Here is a 26,899-nt window from a genome sequence, read left to right on the forward strand (position 1 = left end):
ATGGCTTTGTATTGTATGTGTACATCTAGCCCTTATTCAACAGTTCATCTTCCCATATATCCCCCATGCCACCCATACTCCCTGGCCTTTGCCAGATGTTCCACTTTCCTATCAAACACTCTTATATCACATAAGATGTACAAAGAAACTCATTATAGTCATTATGTTAAAAGCCAGCACAGATTTACATACAATAAATACACTGTACTTTATTTTAAAAATAGACATAATATCTGTCTTACATTACTAAGTTTCAGGATTACAGCTTTAAGAAACAAAAAACATTTATATTTTTATTTGGAAAAAATAGAAAAGCCATCAGTTTTAAAACTCAGCTCCAATACTTAGTGTGGTTGCAGTCTGGATATGGTTTGAGTACATTCCCCAAACGTTCATATGCTAGAAGCTTGTTCTCCAGTATTTGTAGTCTTGGGGGTTACAGAAGTTTTAAGAGGTAGAGTCATATGGAAGGTGGGTAGGTAATTGGTGTACCACCCACAGAAGGAATTTAGTTTCAAGAAGTGAGTTAGCTCTGTCAAGAGCAAGTTGCTACAAAATTAGGCTACCACACAGGCTTGGGCCCAGCTACATGCAGCCTTTCTACTTTTTTACTATGTTGTGAAGCAGCTACAGAGGCCCTTACTCAAGACCAAAAAGATAGAGCTTCTTGATCTTGGACATTCAGCCACCAAAAATGTAAGCTAAATAAGCCTCTTTTCTGTATTAAGTACTCAGCATCATTTTGTTATAGCAGCACAAAACAGACTAAGCCAGTGATGTAAACTAATCCTCAGTAATCTTACTAAAAGACTGAAATCTGGAAGACTGTAATTTAAGGGTCAGCCTGAGCAAAATGGCTAAATCATCATCATCATCCATTTCTAAAATCATCAGCAAAACCCTAGGCTGAATATGTGGCTCAACACCAGTTGATCAAGTGCTCCAAGAAAGCATGACGCTTTGAGTTTAAGCCCCATACTAGCCAAAAAACACAACTTTTGTAAGGTCGTCTCTAGTACCTTTCTCTGATCTAAAGTAATAGCACATAGTCACATGTGCTATTACTGTGCTATTATACATCCAACTTCTCTAAGTCTATTTCTTCATCCAGTAAGGAAGCCAAATCAACCAAAATGATTCAAACAGACCCATTTATGACTCAATAACATACTGTGATGGAAGCCACGTGAATTTCTAAGGCCTAAGTGGTACAGATAAGTTACATCATCAAGCTTTAAACATTCTTAAATGAATATAAAATGTAGCCTGGAAGTTCTTAAATTTAATTTAGGATACTATAATTAATTACTTTCTATATTTGAAAAATATTCTTAAAATTACTTACATCTGGTTGAATAGCTTTAAATACTGGGACATCCATTAGTGTTATCTGACCCTGAAATAAAAAGAAGTTAATTTCTCCTGTCTAACTCTATGATGTAACATAATATTCTTTTCTTTCTTCCTTCTTTCTTTCTTTCTCTCTTTCCTTTTCTTTCTTTCTTGTCAGTCATGGGGCCTGAAGACTGGGCCTGGGCACTGTCCTTCATCTCTTCAGCAAAAGGCTAGCACTCTATCACTTGAGCCACAGAGCCACTTCTAGCTTTTTCTGCTTATGTGGTGCTGAGAAATCAAATACAGGGCCTCATGCATGCAAGGCAAGCACTATACCACTTAGCCAACTTCTCAGCCCCATAAGATAATATTCTAAATATTTTACTGAATAGTCAATTTTATAAGGGCTCAAAGAAAAATGAAAATTTAGTCCTTGTGGCATTAGATATAGTTAATTCTCATTATCTCATGACTGCTTTGCCGCCTTGAAACTCTTATCTTCAATAAACCACTCAGAACATTAATCTTGAGCTGAAGAGCTGAGGGACAGTGCCCAAACCCAGAGTTCAAGCCCTATGACCAACTAACAAAAAAAGAAAAAGAAAGATTGTAGGAAAGTTAAGTTGGTTTGGAGAAACAGTTCACACAGTGATGAAAGTAATTATTTCATAATATCATATTAAAGGTATAAGTTATAAAGCTGCTCTAAAACAAAAAACTAAACTTTCTTTTTTTTTCTTTTCTTTTTTTTTTATTGTGAGAATACCATACAGAGGAGTTACAAGTGGTAGAGTGCTAGCACTGAGCAAAAAAGCTCAGGGACAGCTTCTGGGCCCTTTGTTCAAATCCTAGCACAGACATACAGACACAAAAAGAGGCAGGTGGCTTACCGCATATTCTTCTGGTGTAACCTTAAGAACATCAAATACCACAGCATCAAAGCTTTTCTTCAATTCAGAACCTTTGTCACTTAAGGATTCAGAGCTGCTACTTTTCTGTTAAAATGTAAGAAAATATAATCAGTGTTAAAATGTAATTTTAACACTGCCTCACCATCAGTGACAGAAACTACACTGGCCTTAAAAAAACTGAGAAACCAAGAACTGTATATTAGACTGCAGAAGCTGGGCAGTGGCCAGCTACTCAGGAGGCTGAGAGCTGGAAGACCAAAGTTCAAAGCTACTCCTGGCAGGAAAGTTTATGGAATCCATCTCCAATTAATCAGCAAAGTGCCAGGCTGGAGGTGTGGCTCAAGTGGTAAAGGGCTAGGTATGAGCAAGAAAGCTGAATGCGGTGCTTTTGAATGAATGAATAAATGAATGTGAGTGAATGAATACTACAGAAAGCTGAGCAGAGCATGCATGCTGTTTATTTAGAAAAATAACAGATAAAAGGTCTGGCTAATTGGAAATTTAACATTGCATTAAAGGTTCTTGAATGAGTCTTTTTGTTATCTGCCAGTTCCTTTATCCAGACATCTTATCATTTCCAATAGAAATAAAAGATTTTACCCAGTTTAATGATTTTCAAATGGAGTAAAATAAAGTTAGAGAGAAGGTTATTTATCTACAATCATCTTTTATTTATTTTTTTTGTCGGTCATGGGGCTTGAACTCTGGGCTTGGGCGCTGTCCCTCAGCTCTTCAGCTCAAGGCAAGCGCTCTACCACTTGAGCTACAGTGCCACTTTTGGTTTTCTGAGGGTTTATTGGAGATAGTCTCACGGTCTTTCCTGCCCGGGCTGGCTTTGAACCGCGATCCTCAGATCTCAACCTCTTGAGTAGCTAGCATTACAGGCGTGAGCCACCAGCACCCGGCTTACATATTCTCTATTTGAAGTAAGTTTTCACTATAGCCCAGGCTAGCCTCAACTTTCTCCAACTCTTTTCTCTTACATTACCATTATGTGCTATCACTAGGCTATCACTAGGCTATTCCATCCATTTTTTCATTCCATTTTCTCTTTGGCTTTCAATTCTCAAAGTTTCTCCTAACTTATCTTCAAGCCTAGTGATTCTTTCCTTACATGTCTAAGAGATCACCAAAGTCATTCTGCCCTTCTGTCACAACGTTTGTGAATTCCAGTATTTCTTTTTAATTCTTAAGTTTTGGTATCCTTTCTTACATTATTAATTTGCTATATGTTTTTCTCTTGCCTTTTAGCATTCTTTATTTTCTGCTGAAAGCAAGATATGATATATTGAGTAATAAGAACTTAAATAGGCGTTAAATAGGAAGTTAAATATGCCTTTAAAATGTAAGGGTTTATTTAGCTGGCCGCTGGTGGCTTACATCTATAATCCTAGCTACTCAGGAGGCTGAGATCTGAGAATCACAATTCAAAGCCAGCCCAGGCAAGGCAGAAAAGTCCATGACACTTTTTTTTTTTTTTTACTTTTTATTTATTTATTTTTTTTAATTGTGAAAATACCACACAGAGGGGTTACAATTATATGGGCAAGGTAATGAGTACATTACTTTTCTTTTCTTTTTTGTTTTTGTTTTTTTTGGTCGTGGGGCCTGAATTCTGGGCTGGGCGCTGTCCCTCAGCTCTTCAGCTCAAGGCTAGTGCTCTACCACTTGAGCCATAGCGCCACTTCTGGCTTTTTCTGCTTATGTGGTGCTGAGGAATCGAACCCAAGGCCTCATGCCTGCAAGGCAAACACTCTACCACTGAGCCACCTTCTCAGCCCCAATGAGTACATTTCTTATCAAGCATTGTTGCATCCTCCTTTGTTTCCCCTTCCCATCCCTTCCCATACTTCCCCCCACCCCACTCCATGAAACTCTTATCTCCAATAACCACTAGAAAATTGGAAGTGTTGCTGTGTTTCAATTAGTAGAGCACTTGTCTTGAGCTGAAGAGTTCAGGGATAGCACCCAAGCCCAAAGTTCAAGGTCTATGACAGGGGAAGGGGAAGGGGAAGGGAAGAAAGAAGGAAAGAAGAAAGAAAGAAGGAAAGAAGGAAAGAAAGAAAGAAAGAAAGAAAGAAAGAAAGAAAGAAAGAAAGAAAGAAAGAAAGAAAGAAAGAAAGAAAGAAAGAAAGAAAGAAAGAAAGAAAGAAAGAAAGAAAGAAAGAGAAAGAAAGAAAGAAAGGAAAGAAAGGAAGGAAGGAAGGAAGGAAGGAAGGAAGGAAGGAAGGAAGGAAGGAAGGAAGGAAGGAAGGAAGGAAGGAAGGAAGCAAGCAAGCAAGCAAGCAAGCAAGCAAGCAAGCAAACAAGCAATCCTTTTGTCACATTTTGGTTTGAAAATGTGACCAACCTCAATATTTGAAAATTCAGAAAGCCAGGTAAGAAATTTTAAAATGAGGTTTCTTGAACATCTTACCTCAGAAGCAGTAGCTGGGATATTAACACTGCTTGCCTGCCCGTTCATTAGGTCCATGCTTCTCTCATCAGTCCCTGATCTATGTAAACAGCAGAGGACTGATTACTTCATGTCCAAGGCCACAAATACATTATTCCTAGGAAAAAAAAAAAACAGAAAAATTAGAATGTATGTCTTCCTTGGAGTATAAGAAAACAAATCCATACTCACTACAAATTTCTAATACAATTTTATTTTAGCTAAGCGACTAAACCTAGGTTGAAGAAAACTTTGTAGGCTATTTTCAAACTATTAGAAACACCAAATGGGCAGTTACTGTTATATTGTTGATAAGTGAAGTAGAAATACTATTTTTTCAATCACTAAGTGGAAACTGTGAAACAACAACAACAAGGAAAAAACATGAACAACTAAATAACAAGTATAAAAGGCACATGGAGCCGGGCGCTGGTGGCTCACGCCTGTAATCCTAGCTACTCAGGAGGCTGAGATCTGAGGATCGTGGTTCAAAGCCAGCCCGGGCAAGAAAGACCGTGAGACTCCTATCTCCAATAAACCACCAGAAAACCGGAAGTGGCGCTGTAGCTCAAGTGGTAGAGCGCTCGCCTTGAGCTGAAGAGCTGAGGGACAGCGCCCAGGCCCAGAGTTCAAGCCCCACGACCGACAAAAAAAAAAAAAAAAAAGGCACATGGTAAGATAGCATATGCCGTACACAGTAAATTTTTTTTTTTGGGTCCGGTTGTGGGGCCTGAACTCCTGGCCTGGGCGCTGTCCCTCAGCTCTTCAGCTCAAGGCTAGCGCTCTACCACTTGAGCCACAGCACCATTTCCGGCTTTTTTGTTTTTGCTTATGTGGTGCTGAGAAATCGAACCTAGGGGCCTCATGCAGGCAAGGCAAGCGCTCCACCATTGAGCCACCTTCCCAGCCCGACAGTAAATTCTTTAAGGTCCAAATAACACTTCAAAACCAATTACTAGTGGCCAAGTTTACCAGCATATCATAAATATTTAAAAGCTTACTGGACATGTTACAAGAGGGGGAGGCTGGGAAGGGAGGTGAAGGGTAAACAAAGGAGGAGGCTGCAATGCTTGGTAAGAAATGTACGCATTATCCTGCCCATGTAATTGTAACCCCTCTGTACAGTATGTTCTCAAATAAAATAAAATTAAATTAAAAAAAAAAAAATACCACAATATATACCCATATGTATAGGGCTATAAGATTTATTGACTAGCCTCAACCTATTGTCTCACTGATTTTCGTAAGTACCAATAAAAGTAATTAGAGCGCTTGCTCACACCTGTAAATCCTAGCTACTCAGGAGGCTGAGATCTGGGGATTGTGGTTCAAAGCCAGCCCACACAGAAAAGTCCATGGGACTCTATTTCTTTTTCTTTTTGGGGGGGGGGGCGGGGGGGGTCCGGTCATGGGGCCTGAACTCTGGGCCTGGGCGATGTCCCTCAGCTCTTCAGCTCAAGGCTAGCACTCTACCACTTGAGCCACAGCACCACTTCCGGCTTTTTTCTTTTTGCTTATATGGTGCTGAAGAATTGAACCCAGGGCCTCAGGCATGCAAGGCAAGCGCTCTACCACTGAGCCAACTTCCCAGCCCCCCTATTTCTAATAGACTACTCAAAAAAAAGCCAGAAGTAGCACTGGTGCTCAAGTGGTAGAACAGTAGCACTGAGCAAAAGCAGCTCAGGGACAGCACCTAGGCCCAGGGTTCAAGCAAAAAAAAAAAAAAAAAGTAGGGCCCGGAAGGTGGCTCAGTGGTAGAGTGCTTCCCTTGCATGCATGAGGTTCAATTCCTTAGAACCACATAAGCAGAAAAAGCTGGAGGTGGCACTGTGGCTCAAGTGGTAGAGCGCTAGCTGTAAGCTGAAGAGCTGAGGAACAATGCCCAGGCCCAGAGTTCAAGCCCCATGACCAACAAAAATAAATAAGATAAAATAATTAGTAATATTATACATATGACATATTAACTGGAGAAACAGATTGTTTGGCAATAAACAGTGGTTAAATGAGAAGCCAGTTCAGAACTCAAGCTATCTAAAAACCTAGTCAAATATTCTTTTCATGACCTGCATTTCTTCCTTCCTACTTTATAATCAAAATCTCTACTTTTTAACAATTTTCCACAAATTAGCTTCCCATACAGCCCTAACTTACCTTTCAAACATATATTTCCTCTCTGAAAATGATAGAGGTGAACAAAATTTAAGATCCCCTTTTCAGTGTTAAATTTCTACACTGCTTTTACAAGAGAAATTTTAAGTGTGCACATATTTTTTTTGGGGGGGGGGAGATGAACTTGGGGCCTGGGTGCTTTCTCTGAGCAAAGTGCTTTACCATGTGAGCCACAGCTACACTTTTAGCTTTTTGATGGGTAACTAGAGATTAAGAATCTTACAAACTTTCCTGCCCAGGCTTGTTTCAAACTATAATCCTAGGATCTCAGCCTCATGAATAGCTACAATTACAGTCATGAGCCACAGGAGCCCAGCTAAGTGTTCACTTTTGATGATGCAGTGAAGATGTAGACTTTGTTATCTATTTAATAGACATGAAGTTTAAATTTAGCAGTCATCTCAACAATGAAGAAAAGACAAAAAGCCGAGCAGAAGCGGCATTGTGGCTCAAGTGGTAGTGTGCTAGCCTTAAGCACAAAGAAGCTCAGGGACAGCACTCAGGTCCTGAGTTCAAGCCCCACAACCAACCGACCAACAGACAGAGAGAGACAGACAGATGGACGGACAGAAGGAAGATAGGAAGATAGGAAGGTAGGAAGGTTTGAAGGAAGGAAGGAAGGAAAGGAGGGGAGGGAGGAAGGGAGGGAGGGAGGGAAGGAAAGAGGGAGGGAGGAAGGGAGGGAGGGAGAAAAAAGCTTAGAAATATCTTTCTTGGCAACGAGAAGTACATTTGTTGTCAACAAAATCCTATTTGTAAATACCTTAAATATATGTCCTAGATGAAGCAAAATGTTCTCCTGGTTTTCAAATGCTTAAAAATTACTGCTAATGAGAACATCCTTTAATCACACTTTAAATCTATCTCTATTTCTTCCAATTAAACATCTGCTTGGAGAACTTCATAATAGAATTTGTAAAGAAAGATGATATTTGAAATAGTTGTGTTTTTAAATAATTTAGAGCTCATTTAAAAAAAAAATCTGTGTGGGGCTGGGAAGGTGGCTCGGTGGTAGAGCCTTGCATGCCTGAGGCTCTGGGTTGGATTCCTCAGCACCACATAAGCAAAAAAGAAAAAAGCCAGAAGTGGCACTGTGGCTCAAGTGGTAGAGCGCTAGCCTTGAGCTGAAGAGCTGAGGGACAGCGCCCAGGCCCAGAGTTCAGGCTCCACGACCGGACCCAAAAAAAAAAAAAAATCTGTGTGTGGGGCTGGGAAGGTGGCTCAGTGGTAGAGCGCTTGCCTTGCGTGCATGAGGCCCTGGGTTCAATTCCTCAACACCACATAAGCAAAAAGAAAAAAGCCGTAAGTGGCGCTGTGGCTCAGGTGGTGGAGCGCTAGCCTTGAGCTGAAGAGCTGAGGGACAGCGCCCAGGCCCAGAGTTCAGGCCCCATGACCGCACCCCCCCCCCCCAAAAATCTGTGTGAAAATAAAGCACAGAAATACTGTCGTTCTTTCTAATATAGACACATATACACATATAAATATGTATATATATTATCTCATATTCTATACACTTTATTATCCTTACAACACTAGTATTAGAGATCAGCTATATTTTCACTGCTATACAAAACCAGTTTGATAATTCTGATTCTGTCAGTAACTACTTACAGTTAAATATTTTCAAATAATTTCATATTCCATGCAGACTACATGACAGGAATTAATAAGTCAAGAGTGCCCCCTAGTGCTAAGAAAAAGATTTTATTTTTTTTTTAATTTAATTTAATTTTATTTGTGAACATACTGTACAGAGGGGTTACAATTACATGGTCAGGATAATGCGTACATTTCTTACAAGAAAAAGATTTTAATTTAAATGTTAAAGGTATTGCATCCTTAACCTATTTTACATATTAAATATGTAAACTATAATATTTACTGAAGAGATTTTAGAGATTTGGGTAACATTGTAAATTATAATAATCAAGTTTTCTCTGTCTACTTTGCAACTGTCATTCCAATATTCTATTAATACAGAGGTGATATTACAATTCATTATGTATTAAGAAGAAGAAACAGCAAAGCGCACCTCAAAGAATCACTCAGAACTGTTGGCAAATGTATTTTTGTATTAAACAGTATTTGACAATACTGAAGAACATAAACATATGACATAAAAAACTTAAGTACTAAAAGAAGCATGAGTTTGTTCTTTTAGCATGAATTTCAAGATAAATTAGACAAATATTTTAGTGGCTTAGCTACTGTAATGCTATAAAATGGCACAATCATTCACAGTGCCTATCAACATTTCAACTACTTTTTTTTCCAGTCCTAGGGCTTGAACTCAGGGCCTGGATTCTGTCTCTGAGCCTCTCTGTGCTCAAGGCTAGTGCTCTACCACTTGAACCACACAGCGCCACTTCTAGCTTTTTCTGTTTATATGGTACTGAGGAATTGAACCCAGGGCTTCATGCATGCTAGACAAGCACTCTATCACTAAGCCACATTCCCTGACATATTTCAACTATTTTCTTTTAAATTTATTACTTTGAACTTACTCTTTTCAACTTCTAAATATAGTTACTCTAGCTGTCTTTTGGGTTTAAATCCCCTAACAGGGGTATTGGTTGTTACCAAGCAATATAATCCAAAACCATTAAATCTTGAAATATATATTTTATGGATTCATTTCTGTACTTGGGTTCACAGAAATAAATTATGTAATTTCAGGTATAATCATTCAGTATAACTGCATACTTCACAATAGTACTCCAACAAGAAGCCAATGATTTTTTTTTTTTTTTAAAATGAATAAGGGAGCCGGGTGCTGGTGGCTCACATGTATAATCCTAGCTTACTCAGGAGGCTGAGATCTGAGGATCGTGGTTCAAAGCCAGTCCGTGAGACTCTTATCATCTTCAATAAACCACCAGCAAACCGGAAGTGGTGCTGTGGCTCAAGTCGTAGAGTGCTAACCTTGAGCTGAAGAGCTGAGGGACTGTGCCCAGGCCCAGAGTTCAAGCCCCATAACCAACCAAAAAAAAGAACAAGGGAAACATTTAAAGCAAGAATTCTTCACCAACTAAACTTATTTTGTGGTATCAATCACATCTTCTTCTTTTCTAAGATAATTTATGCTATAATTATTTAATATACTATGTTAAAAAAAAAACAGGTAAGAGTTTTACAAAACATACTCCAGAAGAACAGTTTTAAAAAAACAGGTAGTAAATGTAATTTTGGTATGCTTTCTTTGGGAACATTTATAAAACTTCAAAAGGAATACTATTTGCAATAGTAAAATTAGAAGCAACTTTAATACCTTTGTATAAAAGGCATTAGCATGTGTCTATTCTTTTTCTCTCTTGTTCTTTGAACTTCATATTGCAATATTTGGTTGTTAGGAAACACAGCTTTTAGATATCTGCTGGGGGTAAGAGGTCAGAAACTTAACTGTGATTTGCTACAAAAACTCACTAGAGTGTTTCATGTACCTTTTTTGAAGCATCAACTCCAAATTAAAAAAAAAAAAATCTGACTAACCTCTAGACTCTGAAAATAAGATTTTAGTTGCCTCTCCATTTCCATTCTTAATAGTGCCTCTGAAGTTCACACAGAAAACTTTAAAAATTAGTTTTTGTCCTCAGTTTTTATCTGTAAATTTCATCCTTACTTCTTTTGTATGTTATATAATAAATGTCTACAAATCATTAACTGACTACAATGTTGGGTATATATAAATAAGATTGAAATGTAGGTTGATGGTTAATAAAACTTTCTAGTAGAGTTATCATTAAAGGAGCTCTCTAAATGCTTTGTTGTCTTATTTGATTACATTCATAAAAGTGTGACCTTGGGTTAACAAAAATAACCTTATGCCACCTACTCTGAGCATAACAAACTACTTCCAGGTTTTAACAGAACTGATGTAAAATGTATCACATAAACAAAAAAGTATTTGTGTTTGGTTTCAGAAAAAAGAAAAAGCATACATCTAAAAATGTTTGAATGGACAATTACACAACAGACATAAAAATGGCAGACATAAAAATAGAAATTAAATCTTACTGTACTAGTCTTATAAGATTTTGAGAGAAAAAAAGACAAAATTAAAACACCATAGTTGCAATTCAATATTTAAAAGTTAGCACAGAGTAACATTTAAATATTAAAGCCAGGCACCAGTGGCTCACACCTGTAATGCTACTCAGGAGGCTGAAATCTGAGGACAGTGGTAGAAGCCAGCCAGTGTAGGAAAGTCCATGAGACTCTTTTTTTTTTGGGGGGGGGGTCCGGTCATGGGGCCTGGGCGCTATCCCTCAGCTCTTCAACTCAAGGCTAGCGCTCTACCACTTGAGCCACAGCGCCACTTCCGGCTTTTCTTTTTGCTTATGTGGTGCTGAGGAATCAAACCTAGGGCCTCATGCATGCAAGGTAAGCACTCTACCACTGAGCCACCACTGAGCCACCTTCCCAGCCCCTCCTTGAGACTCTTATCCCCAATAAACTACTCAGAAAAAGCCCCAAGTGGTGCTGTGGCTCAAGTGTTAAGAGTGCTAATCTTGAGCAAAAGCAGCTCAGGGCAGGCTCAGAATTCAAGTTCCAGGGCTAGCAAAAGATGACAGAAGACAGAATAGATTAAGGAGGGGGGGGGGGGCAGGGGGGGAGGGAGGGAAGAAGGGGAGGGGGGGGCTGAGATCTGAGGACTGCAGTTCAAAGCTAGCCTGGGCAGGAAAGTCCATGAGACTTTTTATCTCCAACACTAGAAAACCAGAAGTGGCGCTTTGGCTCAAGTGATGGAGTGCTAGTCTTGAGCTGAAGAGCTGAGGGACAGCACCCAGGCCCAGAATTCAAGTCCCACAACTGATAAAAGATAAAAAGACTGTATTTAAAAAATGAAACAACAAAAAAAGAAACAATAAAAATACTCTTTCATCTTTATATTCAGGCATATAAAGTATAATACTTGACCTTCAATTACTTAATCAGTATTTGCTGAAAAAATGAGTGTCAGACTAATAATACAGGAATAAACAAAGTTTAGAAACTCAAGACAAAAGTACAAGAGAATGTTGTTCAAATCCACACAAGACTAAATGACAGTCACCTGACTTAACAGTAAGGTGAGGCTTTCTACATGTAGCAGCAAGACTGACAAAACAATCTTTGTGCTCTAACAAAATCTAGAACAATAACTTGAATTCTGATACTAGATGGAGAGAAAAAAGGCCTCTAAGGCCGAAGAATGGAATTAAAACACACTCTCCCCGCCTCCATGCTCATACATATCTACCTCAAGTAAAGTCAAGAGAGATCAGAGCCCAGTGTAATTTTTTTGTCCACTTGGACGTGGTAAGTTAAACAGGACTCTAAATATTCACAGTGAGACCAAAGGAGGATATTCTTAAGACTGTAAGGGCTCAATAGCTATGTGCATATGATCTTATAAAATGATGCTTATCAAAATGAACTCCAAGAAATGGAAATGAGGTTTTTTTAGTTTTACTTTTTGTGGTTCTTTTTTGGTTTTCCCCTTTGGTCCACTGTTTTTTATTTCTGTACCCTATTTGTTTTGCATTTATCTGATTTGGGAAGGGGAAGCATAGAAATAGTGGGACAAAGGCTGAACTAATTCAGTAGTGATAATCATTAGACACTATGTTGGAATTGAACTATACAACTTGGTTGGAGAGGGGAGTCAGGACAGAAAATAGTGGAAGAAAATGAGGGAGGGGTGTCATTGCTCACAACAAAAAATGTACTCAATACCTGACTTATGTAACTGTAATAATCTCTATACATCACCTTTACAAAAAAAAAACATTTTTTTTTAAAGAGGTCAGCCAGGTGCTGGTGGCTCATGCCTGTAATCCTAGCTACTCAAGAGGCTAGATCTGAGGATAGTGGTTCAAAGCCAACCCCGGGCAGGAAAGTCTATGAGACTCTTAGCTCCAATTAACCACCAGAAAACTGGAAGTGGCACTTGGCTCAAAGTGGTAGAGCACTAGCCTTGAGCTGAAAAGCTGAGGGACAGTGCCCGGGCTCAGAGTTCAAGCCCCATAACTGACAAAAAAAAAGAGGAGAGGTCAGAATCTAATCTATCAGTGATTAAGATGTTCCTCCAGTGGAAGGTGGGAGAAATGAAGGCATTTGAAATGTATCCTGATACAAAAATGTGAGAAAACTAGTCTGTATTGTCTTGGATTTAATATTGAAACTGGAAAATTATATGTACCACCAAAATTTATAATACTAGGCATGTTCTCATACAGATACAGAATTTAAATTTATGATACTAGCATGGTCCAAGGCCCTCAAAATAAGAAATTTACATAAAATATATTCACAAGCAAAACTCCTGGAACCTCAAACAAATAGTAAAAAAAAAAAAAAAATTTGAGATGAAGAGGTGATGTGACAATCCCACAAATAAAGTTCTACTAACAATATAAAAAAATTACTACCAAGTTTGTAAGCACACACCCAAGTTTAAATAAACAATTGCTAAGAAAGATTACTTTCCAAGAACTTCACATGAAAAAATTGCAATCATACACAGAAAAACAGGATTAAAATCACTGGCCTTAAAAAACGTGGAAGTGGGGCACAGATGGCTCATGCCTCTAATCCTAGCTACTCAGGAGGCTGAGATCTGAGGATCCGTTCAAAGCCAGCCCTTGCAGGAAAGTCCATGAGACTCTTATCTCCAATAAACCACCAGAAAACTGGAAGTGGCACTGTAGCTCAAGTGGCAGATCAGGGACAGCACCCAGGCATGCGCGCGCGCACACACACACCCCAAGGGACAGCACCCAGGCAAGCGCCGGCACACACACACACACACACACACACACACACACACACACACACACACACACACACACACACACACACACACACACACACACACACACACACACACACACACACACACACACACACACACACACACACGGAAGCCCAAGGTTATGGCTTGTAATCCTACCTTCTCAGGAGGCTGAGGTCGAAGGTCCACCAAACTCTTATCTTCAATTAGCATTAAGCCAAAAGTAAAATGAACCATGCAATGTGTGGGTAGGGACAGGAGGGGAAAACTAGGAAAAAGTGAGGGAAGGGGTGACACTGTCCAAAAAGAAATGTACACTTTACCTAACTTAACTGTAACCCTCTCTCTATATCACCTTTATAATAACAACTAGAAAAATAAAATGTGTCTTAATAGTTTCCATATCAAAGTTTTTAAAAAGCCAGAAGTATTAGTATAGCTTAAGTATAACTTGAGTGGAAAAAGCCAAGCAAGAGTCCAAAGCCCTGAATTTAGGCCCCCATTCCAGAAGGGGGAAAAATACATCTTATTCATTATATTACATGTCTGAAATAAAAGGAAAAGCCCAATATGCTTATATAAACAAAACATGAAAATCCAATTGAATCAGAAAGCTTTAAATATCTTGTGGAAGTGTGCCATTGTGGATCTAAAAATGGTCAAAGAATGGAACATATTGTTAAGGGAGCTGAATTACACATCTCCAGCTTGCCAACTGCATATCTTACAACTTCCTAGCCTCTATAATCATGTAAAGCCAATTCTTTATAAACACACATATACACACATGTATAATGTATTTATATATTAAAAGAAATATAATGACATGTATGTATATCATGACATTCAAATTATATATACATGTATTATATAAAAAGAGTGTGTGTGTGTGTATATATATATATATATATACATATAAAATATGCATCCTATTGGTTGCTTCTGTAGAGAACCCTAATATGCAGTTCTCATAACTTTACTACCAGTTCAAAATTGTTTTAAAATAAGTACTGAAGAAGGGTGTCTAAATTCTCCTGAAGTATACATGAACCCCAAAACTTGCAAAATTTCACAAGAACTGAGAATGCTGCACATCTAATAAAAAGTTCAACTCTTGAGCCGGGCACTGGTGGCTCACACCTGTAATCCTAGCTACTCAGGAGGCTGAGATCTGAGGATCACGGATCAAAGCCAGCCCGGGCAAGGACGTGAGACTCTTATCTCCAACAAACCACTAGAAAACCGGAAGTGGCACTGTGGCTCAAGCGGTAGAGCGCTAGCCTTGAGTGAAGGGCTGGGAGGCAGCACCCAGGCCCAGAGTTCAAACCCCACGACCGACCCCTCCCCCCCCCAAAAAAAGAGACAGAGACAGACTGTACTTTCAAGATAACGATTTCAAATATCTGGTCTTCCCTCATTTAATTGCCCCCTTCATCCCAAGGTACTACTTCTTTTTTACCTCTAGTCCTTTTTTTTCTCCTGTACTGATGCTTGAACTCAGGACCTTGGTGCTGTCTCTGAGCTTCTTTTTTTCTACCACTTGAGCCACAGCACCACTTCCGGCTTTTTCTGTGTATGTGGTACTAAAGAACTGAACGCAGGCTTCATGCATGCTAGGCAAGCATTCTACCACTAGACTACCTCCCTAGCCCCACCCCTAGTCTTCAAAAAGCATAGCTGTAGGAATTTACTGTGAAGTGATGAGAAAATATAGCTTTCAAATAGGCCATATGAAAAGAGAGGAAGGAAAAATGTAAAGGGGAAAGGAGAGAAAGGAAAAAAGGCAAGCTTGCTAATTTACTGCTTCATCCCAATCTCCAGGTTTTATATAAGAACACCAATCCAAGCTGAAGTCATGTGATCTGGCCAAACTCACATAACCAGTTAAAGGCAGATAGGTCTTAATTGCACATCTTCTGTTTGCTAATCCTTGGCGCATTCTACAACACCGAACTACCTTTCCCTATCAACTTTTATTTCAATGTTTAAATACTAAGGAAATGAGGGTGTGGCAGAGGTGAATAAGTAGTTTCTTTCTCTACTTGTAATAGTTTTAATAGGTGAACAAAATGACAAAGTAGTTTGCACAAAGGCTAGGACTGGTGGACTTCTTTCTCACCAGAAGTGCACCAAGTGTTTGAGTACAGCATAGAGGGAAATTTTCAGGAGAAACAGATGTATCAGTCTAGAGAAATAGGCACAAAGGGTGATGTTTGTCACCATAAAAGAAAGCTGATATTTTATCCTGTATACAATAAAAAAGACGAATCCTTAAAAATGGACCACTAAATTGTAAAAATCTTCCAAGTTTTGTTCAGAGGAATGAAAGAGGAGATACACACAGAAGAGACTTAGTATCACTCATTCCTACTGAATCCAGAAGTTTCAACAAATGTATACCTATGTTATAACTTCAAGTATAACCAATCTTTGATACTATAGGGATATGTTCCAACAACTTGTAGATCTTAAAATTTAAGACTACCATGACACATAAAACATTAATGTATAAATTACTTACAGATTTTTAATGATCCTAAAATTCTGAATTTATATTTCATGTTGTCATATACATTATGAAACAGACTCGCTGTTTCATCAACTTAAACTGACATAAATCCTATCATTTTTCTCTTTACTCTACATTTCTCCTTCTAGAACTAATGTAATTTTCTTGTCTTTGGTCACCAGAAGTTAGCTCCTTCAGCAGGAACGTAGTACTGTCAACAAAAGTTATCTCACAGAATAGTAGATTAACAAATCATATTAACTTGAGCCTACTGGATGGTAGACTAGGATCAAATCTGTGTTTAGCACAATTACAACTGTCATAGGTCATGAACCCTTCCATACATTCACAGACTAGTGAAAAACACAAGTGCTAATTTGTGAAAGCTAACAGTTTAATCTAATCAGCACTAACTAGCCAAAATATTATATACTCTAATATTAAAGATTCTACTAGCTGACAGATGCTGGCCTCTATTTCCAGTTAACTCAGAAGGCTGAGATCTAAGTATCATGGTTCAAAGCCAGCCTGGACAGAACAAGACTGTTAATCTCCATTAACTAGCAAAAAGCCAGAAGTAGACATGTATCTCAAATACTAGAGCACCAGCCGTGAGTGACAAAGCAAAGGGAGAGCTAGAGATCTTGAATTCAAGTCCCATTACTGGCAGGCCCTCACATGCGCATGTGCACACACGGGCACACATACACATGCGCACAAACAGAAAAGAGAAAAAGCAGATTCCACTACCTAAAAACCTTCAAAGTAGCAATGCATATGTGTGTGTTCCACATATTCAAATTCAACAAATTGCAAATAAAAATAAATTTGGAGGGAAACTCCAGATGTACTTTAAACATTTATAGCTTTGTCATTATTCTCTAAACACAGTGTGACTATTTATATAACATTTACATTGAATTAAAGAACATAAGTAATCTAGAGATTTAAAGTATGCAGGAAGAAGTATATACGTTGTTTGAAAATATGACATTTAAAAAAATTTTATTTAGTGGCTGGAAATGTGGTTTAGTGGTAAAGTGATTGCCTAGCATGCCTGAAGCCCTGGGTTCAATTCCTCAATACCACATAAAAAGAAAAGGCTGGAAGTGGCACTGTGGCTCAAGTGGTAGAGTGATAGCCTTGAGCGAAAGTAGTTCAGGGACAGTGCCTGGGCCCTGAGTTCAAGCCCCAGGATGGACCAAAAAAAAAAAAAAAAAAAAGAACATTTAATTGGGAGCTGACCATAGCAAGCTTATGAGTCTTTACTCTTACACAAATTCCAGGGGCATGCAACAAGTGTGAAGGTAGTTTCCTTTATAATTATATTAAGGTATTGTGGGGACCTGAATATCGTTCTTCATTTGTTCTAATGAAACTTTAAGATAAATATTTCTAATATTCAACTTAGGTAATTGGCTCCAACAGGTTAAGAGGAAGTTGTTTGGGCTGGGAAGATAGCTCAGTGGTAGAGCACTTGCCTTGCATGCCTGAGGCCCTGGGTTCGATTCCTTAGCACCACATAAGCAAAAAGAAAAAAGCCGGAGTGGCGCTGTGGCTCAAGTGGTAGAGTGCTAGCCTTGAGCTGAAGAGCTGAGGGACAGCACCCAGGCCAGGAGTTCAGGCCCCAAAACCGGACCCCCTCCCCAAAAAAAGAGGAAGTTGTTTTCAAGAAGAGCAATAAAATTATTTCCTAGAAACTTCTTTCTCCTATTCTTTTCCTATCTCATTGAAAAAAGGCTCCCCTTACGTGTCTCACATGCTAAGAATTTCTTATTTGTCAGCTAATGAGATATGAGGAATATCTTCAAATAATTTTATATCTGAGATGACTTTTAACAAATAGAAACTGAATAGAGGTGACATTTACATTTAAGGGCAGCTCCAGTAAAAGGAAATATTATTTACTGTCTGCAAATCTGTAAGGATGAAGAAAGTGGTAGGCCAAAGAGAAATGTTGGTTCATTCACTGCAGAAAAAGCAAGGTGTGTAAAGAAAGGAAAGATAAAACTACAAGGTAGCCTTGAGATCATAAAATACCTAACAAGAGCACAGGTAGAAGCATGGATATTATTCCCTAGATTAATATTTATTAACTGAAAGACCATGAGTGAAACTCCTGGGCCATGAACTTTCCAACTCTCCAAAAGTTCAAAAATTACATATATGAGCACACAATTGAAAACATTCATTGTTGCATAGCTAGTAATTGATTTTTCTAAAAGCAAGTAACAACACATAATTTACATATTCCCAAAGGCATAAGACAATTTTAACAAAGGTTGTTTAGTATTTTGGTTTGCCAATAACATACTTAACATACGAATGTATAACAGAATTCAAATGTCAAGCAGCTAAATTGTCATTAGATACCCTATCTCAATGTTTTCCAACAATGGCATTTCAACATACAGTGGCTAATTCTTTATTGAGCAGTACTTTGCTATGTATTATAAGCTATTTGGCAGGACATCAGACTTCTATCCATTCACTAGATGCCAGTGATGGTTATGTGTCTCCAAGGGAGACTAATTGCCCCCAGTTAAAAGTCTGTTCTCCAAATGAACTCTAATTTTTTGATAGTTTATAAGAACAAATTTTCATTCAATGTTTTCTGTTTTGTACATATTTAAAATAATTATAAAGCCGGACACTGGTGGCTCACACCTATAATCCTAGCTACTCAGGAGGATGAGATCTGAGGATCACAGTTCAAAGCCAGGTCAGGAAAGTCCAGGAGACTCTTATCTCCAATTAACCACCAGAAAACAGGAAGAGGCGCTGTGGCTCAAGTGGAAGCGCGCTCACCTTGAGCTGAGAGCTGAGGGACAGCACCCAGGCCCAGAGTTCAAACCAGGAGTCTAAATAAACAAATAAATAAATTGGTTATATAAAAGGTGTAATAATGATGTATATTAGACAGGCTGTTGAGCAGGGTACTAGTGGCTCATGCCTATAATCCTAGCTACTCAAAAGGCTTAAATCTGAGGATTATAGTTCAAAGCTAAAATGGACAAGAAAGTCTTTGAAACACTCTCATCTACAGAAAACCACCAAAAAGCTGGAAGAGGAGCTGTGGCTCAAGTGTATAGTGCCAGCCATGAGCAAAAAAAAAAAAAAAAGAATGAAAATCTCAGGGATGGGGCTGGGAATGAGGCTCAGTGGTAGAGTGCTTGCTTGCCTCACATGCATTAGGCCCTGGGTTCCATTCCTAAGCACCACATAAACAGAGAAGGCTGGAAGTGGCGCTGTGGCTCAAGTGGTAGAGGGCTTGCTTTGAGCAAAAGAAGCTCACTCAGGGACAGCACCAAAGCCCTGAGTTCAAGTCTCAGGATATCTTTGTTTTTACTAGAGCTTCAACTCATGGATATACTTTTGGGTTGGAATTTTGAACCCTACCTCCAGCACAGCTTTTTTGATAGTTAATTGAAGATGCACATACTTTCCTGTGGGCATCGAACTACAATCCTCAGATCTCAACTTCTTGAGTGGCTAAGATTATACACATGAGCCACCAACACTGGATGTATAACTTCTTAAAACATCTTGATAACAGCTTTATTTATATATAGGTGACCTGTAACAAACTGCACATGTTCTAAGTATATAACCATGAAAAATGTTAATAAAGATAATGAATATATTTAGCTGCACCCAGAGCACACTCAGCATATCTGAGATTCATCTGTTGCTTTGTCTATAAATAGCTCATGCTTTCTTATCTTGCTAAGTCCTATACTTCAAATTTGTGATAGATTATCATCTACTTATCTATTCCTGGGCACTTGGGAGCTATCATAAAAAAAAAGGCTGCTGTTAATGTTAGTTTATAGAAGTTGTTACTTCAGCAAATATCTAGGAATGTAACCACTGCAACTCTTTAAGAAAACAACCAAGTGTAGAATTCTAGTTCCTGGACTAAAGGTATGGCTCAAGTGGTAGAGTACCAGCTGTGAGTAAAAAAGCAGAGGGAGAGCATGAAACCTTAAGTTCAAGTCCCATTATTGGCATGAAACTAAAACAGAATTCCACAAAAGTGGTGCTGTGGCTCAAGCGGTACAGCGCTTGCCTTAAGCTGAAGAGCACGGGGACAGTGCCCAGGTGCACAGTTCAAGCCCCACAACAGACCATAAAAAGAAAAAAGAAAAAAAAAAGCTTTTGGGCTGGGAAGGTGGCTCAGTGGTAGAGTGGCTGTCTTGCATGCATGAGGCCCTGGGTTCGATTCCTCAGCACCACATAAGCAGAAAAAGCAGAAGTAGCACTGTGGCTCAAGTGGTAGAGTGCTAGCCCTGAGCTGAAGAGCTGAGGGACAGTGCCCAGGCCCAGAGTTCAGGCCCCACGACCAACAAAAAAAAAAAAAAGAATTCCAGTTCTTTTACATCTTTGGCAATATTTGGTATGGTATGATGGTCTTTTAGTTATACAGTGGTGCTCATTGTGATTTTAACTTCCATCTCTTTAGTGAATAATACTATGTAAAACTAAACATTTTATGTATTTAGTATATATATTTTTTAATGAAATGTCTATTGAACCTTTCACATTTTTAGATGTTAGGTTGTTGGTTAGTACTGAGAGTTTGGTGATTTTTTTATATATCCTTAATCCAGTGGTTGATTTGGAAACAGTTTTCTCCTATTATACAACCTGTTTTTTCACTCAATATTACCTTTGGGGGGAATAAGGGTACTGAGGCTTGAACTCAGTAGGCACTATCCCTAGGTTTTTTGTTTTGTTTTGATCAAAACTGGTGCTCTACCACTTGAGCCACATGTCCACTAGGATAAAGAGTCTCACAGACTTTCTTGCTCAGACTAGCTTCGAACCTGAGATTACAGTGCCCAGCACTGTAAGCACAAACACTTTTTTTTGGTTGGTCCTGGGGCTTGAACTCTGGGCCTGGGTGCTGTCCCTGAGCTCTTCACAGCTCAAGTAGAGCACTCTACCACTTGAGCCACAGTGCCACTTCCGATTTTCTGGTTGTTAATTGGAGGTAAGAGTGTCATGGGATTTTCCTGTCCAGGCTGGCCCTGAGTTCAAACACCAGTACCAAAACACATACAACAAAGTGTGTGTTGGTCCTGGGTGTGCGTGCGAGCGAGCGAGCGTGCGTGCGTGCGTGCGTGCGTGCGTGCGTGTGTGTGTGTGTGTGTTGGTCCTGGGGTTGAATTCAGGGTCTGGGATCTGTCTGAGCTTTTTTGATCAAGGCTAGCATTCTACCATTACTTCTGGCTTCTTTGGTAATTAACTGGCAGTCTCAGGCTTTCTTGCCAAGGCTGGCTTTGAATCCTCAGATCTCGGTCTCCTGAGTGGCTAGGATTACAGGTATGAGCCACCAGTGCCTGTTACACTAAATGTCTTCTTTTTTAAAACAAATTGTTATTGTTATAATCAACACGTTGAACAGAGGGGTTACCATTTCATAAGTCAGGCAATGAGTACATTTCTTGTTTTGGACAATCTCATCCTTTCCTTCAGTTTCCCCTCTTCCATCTCTGACAGTGAATGTTTTCCTGAAATAAAACTCACTTGGCATGATTCTTTTGATAAACTGCAATAAATTTGTTAAAACATGCTTTTAAATCTTGCATCTCTGTATGATCTTCTTTTCTCAGAGTATCTTTGTTTAATTGCATATAAGAGTATAAAGCTAGCTTTAACAAAATATTTTCTCTACATCTTCTGGAAGTGTTTTATAGAATGGACTTTTCTTTCTTTCTTAACTGTTTAGTAGAATTTACTTGTGAAGTCATTGGGATCCAAAGAGCTTTTGATAGTCTGTGTTTGGGGGAAATATTTTAATCAAAAACTGATTTTAACAAACATGTCAAGTACAGTTTGATGACTTTTTTCTAGGAGACACCCAAATAAACATCCATTAAATCCAAGAAGGCCCCTCATATTCCTTCCTCTTGTCCTTCTTAAAAACACAATCCTCACTTCTATCACACAGGTTAGTTTTTTCTGAACTCCACATAATATATTCATATGGTATATGATCTTTTGTGTCTGGTTTTTCTTTTTCTGCAGGTCCTGGGGCTTGAACTCTGGGCCTGGGTGCCATCCCTGAGTGAGCTTCCTTTGCTCAAGGCAAGCACTCTACCACTTGAGTCACAGTGGCACTTCCTGCTTTCTGAGTAAATTGTTAGAAGAATCTCACAGACTTTCCTGCTCCAGCTGGCTTCAAACCCCGATCCTCAGATCTCACCCTCCTGAGTAGCTAGGAATACAAGCATGAGCCACAAGCACCTGACTTGTATTAGGTTTCTTTTGATCATATATTTTTTAATCATTCTTTTGTCATTATTTACCGGATTGCTGAATACTACGATTTATTTCTTCACTGCTGGACAGTTTTCCACTGTAAGATTACATCAAATTATTTATACATGTTTTTGTTGGTGAACATTTAGTCTTTTCCAGCTGGTGTTAATAATGAAGTTACTGGGGCTGGGAAGGTGGCTCAGTGGTAGAACGCTTGCCTTGCATGCCTGAGGCCCTGGGTTCCATTCCTTAGCACCACATAAGCAAAAAGAAAAAAGCTGGAAGTGGCGCTGTGGCTCAAGTGGTAGAGCGCTAGCCTTGAGCTGAAGAGCTGAGGGACAGCGCCCAAGCCCAGAGTTCAGGCCCCACGACCGGACCCAAAAATAATAATAATAATAATAATAATGAAGTTATTATGGACAGTTTTATTTATGCATACCTCGTTTTTAAGGTTTCAAAACTTTTTTTTTTATTTCCTTAATTTCAGATAGTTTTATTAACACAGAGGATGAAACAACCAGAAAAGATTTTTTAAAAATCTCCTATTCCATAGAAGACAGCCTGGGAAGACAAATCCAAGCTGGATCTGGAGGTATGGCTTAAGTGGTACAATACAAAACTTAAGAGGAAAAAGTATTACGAGTACAGTGCCCTGAGTACAAACCCCGGTACTAATTTTTTAAAAAAAATCTGCTAGCCCATCACACAAACAACTATTATTAACAGCTTGTTTTAACACATCATTCTATATAACCAAGATTTTGTGTGTGTGTGTGTGCCTGGGGTTTCATTGAACTCCGAGACTGGTTGCTGTCTACCACTTGAGCCACAGCTCCACTTCCAGCTTTTTTTGTGGTTAAGTAGGAGATAAAAGTTTCAGGGACTTTCTGCCCAAACTGGCTCTGAGCCACCATCTTCAGATCTCACACCTAAGTAGCTAGGTTACAGTTATGAGCCACTGACACCCAGCTATAACCAAGATTTCTTAATATAATCAACTCTTCATACCTATGGGTTCTGGCTTTGTAGATTCATCCAACCACGTATAAATTATTAGGAATAAAATTCCAGAAAGTTCCAAAAAGCTTTAAATTTCCTGCATACAGAGCACATATGTAAGTCCATGCAGATAAACTGATCTACTAGCATACCCTGCTATCGCCTCCTAGACACAGATCTTTGGGTCTCTCTAGAACTTTCTATCTGAGCACTGTTCTCCTTAGGTACTGTTTGTATACTCTAGTTAAGGTGTGTGTATATTGAACATGTCCAAATTTTTTATTACACTGTTACTAGAGTATAACATCTACCCATTATCTGCATGCTATCAATTATTTTAAGTAACATAGATTATTTAAATAGATATACAGAAGGACATTTATAGGTTACATGCAACTACTATACCATTTTATGAGACTTCAACTCATGACTATTATTCCAATATAGTATAACATCTAATTCATACCATGTAATTTGTCCATTTATTCAACTCAATGGTTTACAGAGTAGTCAAATATGTAAAACTATAACCACAGTTAATTTTAGGCCATTTCAATGTCTTAAAAAGAAATCCTATCCTTTATTAGTCCCTCATACCCTCTGTTCTAGTCCTAAGCTACCACTAAGGTACTTTCTGACTCTATAAGACTTGTTTTCTACATATATTTTCTTTTCTGTTGTTGCTGTTGGCCGTGAACTCTGGGCCTGGGCACTGTCCCTCAGCTCTTCGGCTCAAGGCAAGCACTCTACCCAGCACCACTTCCCATTTTCTGGTGGTTGATTGGAGATAAGAGTCTCACGGATTTTTCTGCCCAGGCTGACTTTGAACTGCAATCCTCAGATCTCAGCCTCCTGAGTAGCTAGTTCTACATATATTTTCTATAAAAAGAATCATATAATACATGGTCTTCTGTAATTCGCTTTTTTCATCTAGCATAATGTTTTCAAGATCATTTGTGTCACTCATGTATCAATCCATATTTCATTCTTTAATATAGCTAAATATTTCATTGTATGAGTGTTCCATGTTTTGTCTGCCCATTCATCAGTTGATGAACATCTGGGTTATTTCCATATTTTATCTATTATGAATAATTCTTCTAAAACAGTGAAGTATGAGTTTTTATAGTGACATGATTTCATTTCTCTTGGTTATAAACCTAGAAAGGAACTGCATCATGTGGCAGCTGTATGATTAATCATCTGAAGAGGTGGGCCATATTCCAAATGAAGCGCATCATTTTACTTTCTGATTGATATATGAAGATATCTATTTCTCAATATCCTTGTCTTATTATTACTTAAAGATTCTTTTTGCTCTTATTGATATTGGTATCTCATCAGTATTTTATTTCATTTCCCTTGATAACTAGCAATCATAAGCAAATTTCTATATGCTTGTTGTATGTCTTCTCTGGAGAAACATTTTTACATATTTTATATAATTTTATATATTCTAAATATGTGTCCCATCAGATTGTTTTTTTTCCCCATTTTTTGAGTCTCTCTTTCCTTCCCTTTCTATTTCTTTTATTTACTCTTCTCCCTTACCCACCATCTCTCCCTCCCCATGACCCTCTGTCTCACACTTGCCAGACAGTTATTCTACCACTTTCCTCTAGCCCTTTCTCTTTCATTATTGAGGGGGGTCAGTCATGGGGCTTGAACTCTGGGCCTAGGCACTGTCCCTAAACTCATCAGCTCAAGGTGAGCACTCTACCACTTGAGCCGCAGTGCCACTTCTGGCTTTCTGGTGGTTAATTGGAGAAGATTCTCATGGACTTTCCTGCCCAGCCTGGCTTTGAGTGGGTATTCTCAGATCTCAGCTCTCAGCCTCCTGAGTAGCTAGGATTACAGGCGTGAGCCACCTGCACCAGGCTCATTGTTCTTTTAATAGGATTTCACATTTTGCCTGGGCAGCCAGAACAATGATCTTTCCAAGTAGCTGTAAGGACAAAGCAAGGGCCACAAGATCTTTTTATTGATTGAGATGGGTATGTCGGGGGTCTCATAATCTTTTTGCTAAGAATGGCTCTCCTGACTTCTGTCCCCTAATAGCTTATGATTTCAGATTCAGTCACCACATCTGAAGCTTTTCATTTTCCTGATGGTGCCCTCTGAAGCAAAAGGTTTTACCTTTGTGTTTGTGTGTGTGCACATGAACCCCTGCACTGGTCCTAGAGCTTGAACTCAGGGACCTGGATGCCGCCCTTGAGTTTTTCTGTGATTAGTTGGAGATAAGAATATCATGGAGAGCTGGGAATGTGGCTTAGTGGTAGAGTGTTTGCCTAGCATGCATGAAGCCCTAGGTTTAATTCCTCAGTACCACATAAACAGAAAAGGGAGCTGTGACTCAAGTGGTAGAGAGCTAGCTTTGAGCAAAAGAAGCTCAGGGACAGTGCCCAGGCCCTGAGTTCAAGCCCCAGGATTGGGGGGAAAAAAAGTCTCACGGACTTTCCTGTCCAAGCTGGCTTTGAACCACAATCCTCATATCTCAGCCTCCTGAGTAGCTAGGATTACAGGCATGAGCCACCAGCAACCAGCTAGTTTTTACTTTTGATCAAGTCCAATTTATCTTTTTTTGTCTCGCTATGGCTATTCCAAGATCATAAGGATTTGCCCATTTTCTCGTATGTTTTTCAACTGAAGTATGCATTGCTTTTTTTTTTTTTTTTTTTTTGCCAGTCCTGGGGCTTGAACTCAGAGCCTGGGCACTGTACCTGAGCTGCTTTTTGCTCAAGGCTAGCTCTCTACCACATGAGCTACAATGCCACCTCTGGCTTTTTCTGTTTATGTGGTACTAAGGAATGGAATCCAGGGCTTCACGCATTCTAGGCAAGCAACTCTACCATTAAGCCACATTCGCAACCCTACATTGATTTCTATTGCGGATATATGAAACAAATAAAATGACCCAACTCTCCTAAAAGTAGAACACTGTTAAAAAAAAGTTATCCCTTTTAATGTTTATTTTGCCTTTAAATGAGCTAAGATGCTGAAGAATAGAGGATTTAGTGCCCTAATTGACAGGTGTTAGACCTGGTGCCCAGCTGCCTTGAAAAGACTTTTCAGCCAAGTAGCCCCTATTTGACAGACTCCTAGAATGCTTTCATGGCAGCCCAGTTGCTTTGAAAGATTCCACAGACACCTTGAGGAAGCTACACAGCAACTACCCACAGCTGCTTACTACAGAAGCACAACTTCAGCTCCAGAGGACATTTTTTGAGCCACAACTGTTTCAAGCAGATTGCACCATACTATATGCCATCACAAGCCTTGGAGAACTCTAGCAGCCTCTCTCACGGCCCCAGGGGAAGCACTTCCCTGGTGGCCTAGCAGAAGGTCTGTGATTAGTACAAACACAGTCCCCTCATTGTGCTATGACTGGTGGGAAATACCCCTGCCATACACATCCTCTTCCTGCTATAAGCAAGCTGTTCACTTCAAATCAACTAGGAATCATGCTGCTGTGTTGCAATATTGGCCCATTAAAAGGCCTTTCTGAA

The 26,899-nt window shown here is 39.1% G+C and overlaps 1 protein-coding gene across 2 annotated transcripts in view; it reads right to left on the reverse strand.

Moving 5' to 3' along the window:
* The window catches only part of Ralgps2 (Ral GEF with PH domain and SH3 binding motif 2), a 136,689-nt gene that overhangs the window by 93,360 nt on the left and 16,430 nt on the right, over positions 1–26,899 (reverse strand). For both annotated transcript variants that reach the window (XM_042674682.1, XM_042674681.1), the window contains exons 2-4: positions 4,663–4,798; positions 2,226–2,330; positions 1,346–1,396 (exon numbers count right to left, since the gene is read on the reverse strand). In XM_042674682.1, the coding sequence (XP_042530616.1) occupies positions 1,346–1,396; positions 2,226–2,330; positions 4,663–4,719 (213 nt within the window). In that variant the 5' untranslated portion in view covers positions 4,720–4,798. The remainder of the gene's footprint in view (positions 1–1,345; positions 1,397–2,225; positions 2,331–4,662; positions 4,799–26,899) is intronic.

The sequence above is a fragment of the Dipodomys spectabilis genome, unplaced genomic scaffold (assembly GCF_019054845.1).
Source record: "Dipodomys spectabilis isolate Male_0828 unplaced genomic scaffold, ASM1905484v1 ptg000019l, whole genome shotgun sequence".
Taxonomy (NCBI): Eukaryota; Metazoa; Chordata; class Mammalia; order Rodentia; family Heteromyidae; genus Dipodomys; species Dipodomys spectabilis.